General features: G+C 37.9%; 1 protein-coding gene across 2 annotated transcripts in view; it reads right to left on the bottom strand.

Moving 5' to 3' along the window:
• NOTCH3 (notch receptor 3) overlaps nt 1-10,000 on the bottom strand; it is a 798,092-nt gene that overhangs the window by 295,556 nt on the left and 492,536 nt on the right. For both annotated transcript variants that reach the window (XM_044084438.1, XM_044084439.1), the window contains one exon: nt 4,501-4,734. In XM_044084438.1, the coding sequence (XP_043940373.1) occupies nt 4,501-4,734 (234 nt within the window). The remainder of the gene's footprint in view (nt 1-4,500; nt 4,735-10,000) is intronic.

The raw sequence follows: 10,000 nt of genomic DNA, 5'->3' as shown, positions 1-10,000 counted from the left end.
CATTAAAAATAAGAAATCCACTAACTCACTATATAACCATACGAACAACTGTCCTAACTTTAATAAATTTTTATTTTTTGTTATAGATAGGCTGTGTATAAGAGACTTTGGAGGAGATTATAAAACTATTCTAGAGGTTAGGAAATGCCTTTGGCAGATTCGTCTAGATGCCAGTAATACCCCTGGCATCAATGACACCCTATCCCTAGCTTGTATATTGAAACACAAGGCAGCATGCATTTAGTATATTTGAACAATGATTATCATTCATTTATTTGTGGTTCCATTTTTATTATTACTATTCTTCATGATCCATTTTATTGTTATTGTATGGATGTTATATTGCCTATTTTTTATTTTTATTTTTAATTTTCAATTTCCCATTTTTTACACTTTTTACACTTCATACATTAATTTTATTATTTTTTATTAACAAATTCATGTTTGAATATCAAACAGTAGGATTTGTATTATTATCTTATTACCTCATACTAATGTGTACTATACAAGGAATGATTGGTTCCTGAATACCACAGAAAAAGGAGTTTTTATGAACAACCACAGGGTTAATTCACAAAGGGTTGTGAGATGGCTGATTCATTGTTATTCAATTAGACTTGATTACACTGATGATTGAAAGGTGTTTACAAAGACTTTGGTGAAATTTGTAGACTGACTGTGAAGATGCCCTACCAGGGTGAAAGCGCTTAGTCAGTGGAGTTTTTTGTGCTATTTTCAATAAAGGTTGGTGATTTTATCTGGGCTACACCAGTGTGCTTTTTTGTTATTATGAATGCAAAAGAGACTGTGTGTGTGTGTGTGTGTGTGTGTGTGTGTGTGTGTGTGTGTGTGTGTGTGTGTGTGTGAAAAGCATAAAGGAACATCTTCTTCCAAGGAAAGCTTATGGTGCCTGCTCTCCATGCCTGAGGACATGGCAGTCTTAAATGCAACATCTTGTGTAGGGAGGCAAAAAGGTGAAATACAAACAAATTAGAAAAGCATAGGAAGAAATGAAAATGAAGAAATGAAAATTAAGGTGGACAAATTAAAAGGAATGAAAATATAAATTGTTTTTGACATGCTGCAGAAAAAAGATGACAATTATAGAAATTATGTATTAAATAATATGGAATGCTATACAAAATGTTTCAAACAGATGGGAGAGTGTAAGACTGTCAAAATTATTAAACTGATATAGAAAAATGTTGGTTGAATAGAGAGGCATAATGAAACTAAATATGTTAATTCCAAGAAGAAAAATATAAAAATAACACATTAAAAAGATATTTGTGTTTGTAAGTCTTAAATCAACCCAAGCTTTCATCAATTAAGGTGGATGGGACCCCAGTTTAATGCCTCACCCAAAGGATGGATGAATAGACAAGTAAATAAATCTACTCCTGCTTATACAGCTGTCTTACAACAAAACAGGCTTCTATTAGCAGGGATTAATTTTTAATTCAGTCTTTTCTACTGCCAAAATCCACATCACTATCACACCAGTTGGAGGGAAGACATGCCCCCTAACATCTTACTCTACCTTAACTGTGTGTGTGTGTGTGTGTGTGTGTGTGTGTGTGTGTGTGTGCGCGTGTGTGTGTGTGTGTGTGTGTGTGTGTGTGTGTGTGTGTGTGTGTGTGTGTTCACATTTGTGACTTAACACATCTATTAGTATTCTGTCTTTTGGCAGCGTGCTTTTTTAGTAAGTATACTTATTTTTCTTACCTGCCCCACCCACATGTGGATTTTATGGTAATAGATTTGAATTCATGAGCACATAAGTGTTATCAAAAGGCAGAAAAAGACAGTAACTGCGCACAGCATATTATGGGCTACCTGATACAGACATAAGCAGAAATATAAAGGTAGTGGGTTTACAGAATTTACTGTACTGAATGCAGAAAAGAGAAGAAAGCATATAAAGGAATAACACAGAAGGATTTATGTTAGTCAGTGGTGCCTTAGTACAGTGTTTCAATATGGGGAAAATTGAACATGTTGAATTAACCACAAACTGGCAAGTATTTTGGGAGGAGATTGGATCTTTCTCTCCCTGTTGTATTTTTTTTAGTTGATAAATTTTAGGTATTTTTATCAGGAGCAAAAGTAACTACAATGACTGACAGGTACAGTTTACATATTTTTCAACATACCTAAAATTTAAATTTTCCTGAGTAGTACTAATATGATGTTCAGACTCTAGACTTGTTGGTTTTCTTGAGGGGTGACTTTTGCTACATGTTTCTGATAGCTCCTATTCACTGGGAAACTGCTCTTGCTTTTTGTAAGTTGAAATTATACCTGTGTTTCTACATTGGGAAAGTAAAAGAAGAAAATATGTATTGGGCATTGTAGACAATGAATCAGAATAGAGAGAAAGTAGAAATACCAGTGGAAGCAGTTATCAGTATGGAAAAACAAAATGAGGACAGCTGGGTGACCTCACTAATCACTGAGCCCAGCCACCCCCAGTGGTTAAGTCATCACAGTTGTCATTAATATCAACATATACTCAAGCAGTTTTCTGCTGAATTTCACATGCATCTTGTGCAATAATCTTTTACACTTCAGTTTTAAATCCAGAAAAATCATCAGTAGTAAAAGTAAGATATGTCTGAAGCCAGCAAGTTGATATGCAGCTTAGGACGAGTTAATGAGAGGTGATTATTTCACTAATTTCAGATGTTCTGCTGTTTAATCATAACAGAGCACAGTACAAGTAAAGTCCTTTTGTGCAAATCAGAGTTGAATCACTAGGAGCTATTTCAGTTTTATAAGGAAGACCATAAAATGTAAAAGAAAAAATGTCTACACAAGGACAGAGCAGGAATGCTAAGTAATAAAAGCAGCTCCTGTACTGTACTAGTCAAGTTAACAATAAGCCTAGCACACATTATTATGTTGTTTTGGCATACGAAAAGTACGGTGTACCAACAACTATTCTGCATAACACACCATAAACACAGAAAGATACAGCAGGAATATTAGTTGAACACAATACAGACTAACCCTGAAGATAATTGCTTTAACATTAGCCCAATATGTGTTATCACCATGTTTTTTCAGCTTGTAAACAACATAATACCAGCTGTGTTTCATTTCTTAAAGCAAGAAACATACAGACCAGGAATACCAACTATATGCATAAAGAGTTAGCCCATATAGCATAGTACTGAACATAACATTCAATCTAGTAAATCATTTATTTTATGTTTGTTAACTGGGTGAACAAGCTGGTCCTTTGTTCATTTTCTGTCACTTCTTGGGTCAAAGAGAAAAATTCAAGAAATTAAGAACATAAGCTTAAGACAATAAGGAGCAAAAAAAATACATAGTAAGAGTTGACAAGTATAATAAAGTCACAGAATAAGCAATTAGCACTAACAGACATAACAGTCTTCTCATTAATCAGATTATCAGTAATCACCAAACAGAAAGTAATAACTGTATGTACAACAAGATGAAAGAACAATAGCAAGATAATAATAATAACCAGCACTGAAATAACAGCAGTAAGACAATCGTAATAATCAGAGGCGTAGCTGGCTCATTCAGTGTCCTGAGCCATTCCTCAGTAAAGCGCCTCTCAACAAGTGAGAAGCAAAAGTCAAAAGGTCCATGACTTGGTGGCAGGAGACATCTAGCAAGCCAAGGTCACATTTCTACATCCCACCCCACCCCTCCTCAGCTGAGGAGCCGTTAAAAAAAATGTCCACTATCAGATAACTGGGACTCCCGAAGCCAATCAAGTTCAGTTTCTGGGTCCTGCCCCTAACCCTCCTTCCTCAGATTTTAGTTACATTTCTTTTTTCTTTTAAACTGTAGCAAGCTACAGTTTATACCGTGGAGTGCTGTGGAACTCAGGTTTTATGTTAAAAATCAACTACAGCAAACTGACTACTACAAATGTAGCAAGTAATTGCTAAAGTTTAGGCCACACATGGAGTGCTACAGCATTCAGGTTTGACTGCGAATATGATATTGGTTTTTAAAAGCCGGTATGCACTAAACAGATGTTCAGATCGTATGGCCAATCACGCTCTCTGACACTTTCAGCCCAGGGCAGTTGCCCCCTTTGCCACACCCTAGCTATGCTACTTGTGGTAATAATAATATGCACAATAATAATACATACATATAATACATAACAGTAAAATAATAAAAAGCATAGTAATACTACAATTATTACTATTACTAATAATAATAGAAACACTGGTATTAGAGGTTAGGCATTGACACCAGACACAGTACTATATCAGAATGACAACATTCTAAATAATAAAATTAACATTTCATAAGACTTATACAATTTTACACTAAAGACTATATCAGGGAGGTAAATCAAGTTACTAAGTGCAATCTTACTTACAAATCGGATCACAGAATTAACCACAAAGAACTTCTGAAACTATGCCTCCATTTCCAAAGGAGTTAAGTGCTTTTGCAATTTACAAATGTATTTGTTTCAGCGTAACGAAAACAACAATGTTATGTTCTTACCAGAAGTTCCAGGCAGGCAGCGACAGCTGTACTTGTTCACCAGGTCGACACACTTCCCTCCATTCTGGCAAGGGTTGCTGCCACATTCGTTGACTTGGTTCTCACAGCGATAGCCAGTGTAACCTGGCTTGCAAATGCAGGTATAGCTTATAATCCCATCCACACAGGTTCCATGGTGGCAGGGGTCTGGGTCACAGTCATTAATGTTTCTCTCGCACAATGTTCCTTCAAACCCTAAACACACAGAGTGCAAAACATACATTTATCCATAGGATTCTTATTTACAGCTGACAGCAAATGTAGACTGATATATCCACATATATATGCAGCAGTTGGAATGCTCACAAAGGTTCCTTACCAGGAGAATACAGGGTATAAACACACTATCCTATACAGATCTCCTTAAAACCATATATCTATACTCTGTCTCCCATAGATTACAGACAGGCAATCCAGCTCGTATGAACCTTTTACACATCCGCAAAATGATCATCATCAGAACTACTACATCCAAGGATTTAAATTTTGCTTGTGACATAAATAAGACATGCTTGCGAAACAGGTAAGTGTCTAAGAGGATTCCCATGCTCTGGCACAGGCTCCCCATTCATGTGAAGCAGAGTCCATCCCTAACCCTGTTTAAGCGTAACCTTGACCAATGGATGGGAAACTGGAAATATACTCCAGGTTTGGACCCCATGTCTCTGATGGACACAGGCAGAGAGAAATGCACAAACTAACATACCACCCACGTAACCTCTAGAAACTTCCTAACATACTACCCAGTAATAAATGCCCGTGATGCACAGGGATACCAGTGGTTTGGAATGCACAGCTAGAAATATAAAGGCTCTGGTGGTTGTTAGCCTACTATATAACTATGAGCTTATGAATGTCTGGTGCAGCAGGACAGACAACTGAGAACAAACGTAGCCTGTTAAAATATTATAATACAGGGAATGGCTCAGTACAACTCTAATTACAGATCAGCACTGGTGAAAGTAAACTGTATGTGTGTGTGTGTGTGTGTGTGTGTGTGTGTGTGTATTAAATTATATAAATGTGTACAATACAGTAAACTCTCAGTAAACCGGAACTCAAGCAACCAGAAAAAAAAATTAAGAAATACAGTACAATTTTCATGTATTGCATTATCTCAAGGGCCCGCCAAGATGAGTCACTATTCATCAGAGCACTCAGTCATCTGCAAGGCTTCAGGAGCTGTATCAGCCTCTTGACAGGCTCACAGTAGAGGGCTTGTGAGAAAACGATCAGTGTACCGTGGGTTTAACCACCTCAGCAGGTATGTCTGATTCTAAGATGATGGCAGGAGAATCCTCTCTAGGCCTTTTAAGCATTTTCTTAGGCAGGAGGTCGATGTCCAGGTCTTCTGACATAGTGGAGTGAGCCAAACATTTCAGACAGTGGGTTTCAAGGAAGGTATTAAGTTTGGATAGCCTAGACTGTAGGGTTTTAGGAATTAATGACTGACAGATGACGCAGGATTTACAGTCGTGTTTGGGACCCAGACAGAACAGACACTTATGTGTACATGTCTCTGTATGGAATTTGTCTACCACACTCATACTTACCCCTCCTAGTTGACATCTAACAACAAAAGTTTACAAGGAAGGACTCCCAATAAGACACTTACCTGAATCAACACGTGAAGCTATAGTACCAAACGACCAAATTATTGCAGTCTATTGGGTGCAATGACCTGCATTTGTGCTGGAGGTGAGACAGTCTGAGGGTCTCATATATACATCTGATTTTATAACTCAGTGCCTACAAGCTGAGATCATCATTCATATGTATGTCCTAGGAAGGTAAAACTTTGGTACCCCGACTGGACATCAGTGAGCTACAACCCATCTGTTAAGAATACTGCAACAGTAACTTCAATCAGGATATTTGTTTACCAGTGCAGAACTTACAGAACCCTCCTACCAGTGCATACCATATTTTATTAATATACAGATTTATAATCCTAAAAACATCAGTTGCAATGAATTGCTTCACAACACATGCTAGGGCCACAATCTAAATACCATACCACAATGAGCTGATGTACAAAAACATTACAATACAGTTTTGGTAAAAAATGGCACAATGACATTGTTCCTTTTAAAGAACACTAAAAGAAGTTAACATATCAAGTGGAAAGTGCCTTTAGGAAATTACTGTATAATCCTGTCACCATGCAATTCAACCATATGTTCTTTTCTAGAACCCACATGCCATGCCAATAGCACACACATTTGTTGCTATTGCTTAAACATCTTAACTTTTTCTAAAGTTTGCTGGACTGAGGTCAACTTCCTGTATTCTAGTTTCCACTGTTAAAATATATGCATGTAAACAGTTACAATAGTGCATGTACGTTGCTGTTCTCTTCCAGTAAGGCACATTGTGGTTTCATTTCAAACAGCACTTTGCAAATACCTTTTCAACACACACATCTGTACAAGCAGTTTGATATACACATGACATACAGTTCTAATTTATTTGCAACACAAACATCTTGTATAACTTATTTCAATATTTACCAATGACATATAATTATTTACAAAATCTGTGCTGACAGTATCTCTTTTCCACACACCACACTATAGTCTTAAAATGCCATCTGTAAAACCTAAACAAACACATTAAATACCAAATAAAATCTACACAAACTGTAAAAAAAACAAAAAAGAAGGATTCCAAGGAGCCAAATCCATTCCAATTAAGGACTTCTTCAGAATACCAAATACAAATCACAATGTGTCTTATATACTGACATACTTAATTACACATCTAAGAAATGCATTTACTTATTTGTTGTACAATTCTAAAATCATTTAAAAGTAGAGACCTGGATACTTAAGTTAACTGTTGATGTCCTTACATTCACCGCTGCAGTATTCATAACTTATGAGATTCCCTGCAGTGGAAGTCAGTCGTCCGGCATGTCTACCAAAAGCCAACCATTGCTTTAAGGTACACTGACTGTCACCTAAATGTTCCTCGCATAGCGTAGGGCATAAAGGTGACGTTCAGGCATACCATCCTAAGAACTTCTTTGCCGCCAGTCCAAAAGTTGTTTTTAACCGGTCTGTTTGCCTCAGTCCATTTTCTGCAGTTTTTTTTTTTTCTGTATGTTTTTACTCTGGGTATTACTCCTGTTTGGTGACGTCCTCACTATTGTAGCTAAGTACCCAGTTGGGGTTTTTATTATTTTTCTTGAATGTTTTGTGCTGTTTGGGCGGTTAATATCATCCAGGAAAGGTAAATGCTAGTGTGAGAGACAGATTCCCCATAAAGACTGCCACGATAAGTGCCTTTTTTGCCTAGGAGCTTCTCATGACCATACATCTTGATAGATTTGTCAGGTGTTTGCCCCAAAAACCCTTCATAGTAGGCTTTCTTCCTTTTCACTATCTTGAGAACCAGTGTCTTAAGCTTCTTGCTAAAGATACTATGGATGGAACATAATGCCCTGAGGGTCAGCCATCATGGAAGAAGAAGAAGGTGAAAAAGGTAAGACCAGAATCCTCCGCTGTCCAGCCTCTGCCAGGTGTTTCTCCAGAGGTTGTTGCAACATGGAGGCTCACCAGGCTGTGTTGTCGGATTTCTCCACTATATCCGGGTGGAAGGTTGGCGAGGATCTGGTGGGCAGCATGTCTGACAAAGGCTTTGCAGGTGTCCGTTGATGGAATTTTTTAATTGGGATTGTGCCCAGGTTCCTGATATCCATAAGAGGTACTATGAGTTACTGCAGATGGAATCTCCTACACCTGCATCTATTCCTCCTGTCTTGGCTGCTTTACTGGATGTTTTTTTCCAGTGCTTCTAAAGCACCTGATTCTCTGTCCCCTCCTCCCAGGAATTCTGATAGGTTTTATAGGGTGCCTGAGGATTTTTCCTTTTTGTTCAAATATCCTGCTGCTGACCCCTCTGTGGTGTCTGTACCCTCTGATAAGCTGTCTCAATTGCTTCCTTCATCCAAGTTACTGCCTTCTGACAAGGACAGCAGAACCATGCACAAGTTGGGTAAGAAGTTATTCACTCCCTCTCTACATCCCCCTAGTCTTTTTTTCCTTCCTAGGTGTTCAAGTTCTCTTTGGTTTTCCTTGAACTGCTGTTCCTACTGGGGAAATCAGTTCTGAGAATTGTACTCCTGAATGCCACCTTTATGCCCTATGCTACGCGAAGAGCATTTAGGTGACATTTAGCATACCTTAAAGCAACAGTAAGCTTTGGTAGACTGGTCAGATGATGAGCTTCCACGGCAAGGAATCCCATAAGTTATAAATACTACAGCAGTGAAGGCAAGGACATATACCGTTATGTTAAGATTTTACACAATTGTACTTTTTCTAGATATTCCTGAACTTGTAACAATGTTTCTGAAACATATCCATTTTCTAAGCCAATGTTCCATTCCAGTGAATGGGAGAAATGAAACAATATGCATTCCTACAGAGGAAACAGGTCTAAAGTAAAGAAAAGAAAATGGAAAAAAATACTATTAGAGGGCAAGAGCTGTAAATTACAGGAAGTAGTATGATTGCACATGCTATGGCATCAGAAATCTAGAAGACCTTTTTTTTTCCTCCCATGCTGCAGTGTAACACAACAGGAAACTCTGAAAATAATGGTGCAATGCAAAGAGATTAAGTAATGTCTGCCGAGCAGGGGACAGTCAATGACATCAACAAATATTAGAGGTAAAAACAAAACTTTGCACCACTCACGGACTTCTGTCCCTCTCCAACCTGAAATGAATTTGTGCATATGACAGTAATTTGAAGTTTTATACATTTAGTTGACATGGCTGCAGCATTACATTTTGTTCTCTCAGAACACATCTCACAGCAAGTTCAATGAGATATAATGGCAATCACTACTTTCTGAAGCATGACCACTTCCTCTTTCAGATCTGCTAAAAATTACTGAGATGCAGCACCAAGACTACATACTTGTTTGTTTATTATAACCATGCACTACACACAACAACTTTCACAAAACATCAGATAATGGGAGTACAACTTATTGTAATCCAGGTGTTTGGCTTTCACATAGGATTGACTGCCCAGCTCTAATACATAAACTTTCAAATTCTACGGCTTTGGTGTGGCCAGCTTCCTGGACTTAAAAGATACCGTGGCACTTATCGAAAAGAACAGGTGAAGTTCCCAGGTGCTCTGACCAAATTTCCCTGGTCAGTATGAATACCACTTCAGGTCTCCACTGAAAAGAGGCTGCTGGCCTAGTAGGACTAACACGGTCAACAAAGTGTAAATAAATAAATACATTTTAAAGGTATGCAAGACTGACAACAATATGGCTTCATATATAAAAAGGTCATAGGACTCTAAACTGATACAGTTATTCTGGGTGAAAGATGACAGATACAAGGGAAATCCAGTGGATATGGCATACTGCAATCAACCTCCAGCCCTGTGATGCACTGGGGGCTGATAGGAGTTTCCCACTGTGCATACAGTGTTACACC

Source organism: Protopterus annectens, chromosome 9.part0 (assembly GCF_019279795.1).
Source record: "Protopterus annectens isolate FY-2018-M chromosome 9.part0, PAN1.0, whole genome shotgun sequence".
Taxonomy (NCBI): Eukaryota; Metazoa; Chordata; order Ceratodontiformes; family Protopteridae; genus Protopterus; species Protopterus annectens.
Note: the sequence above shows the minus strand (reverse complement) of the source record. Positions and strands in the feature narration are given on the sequence as shown.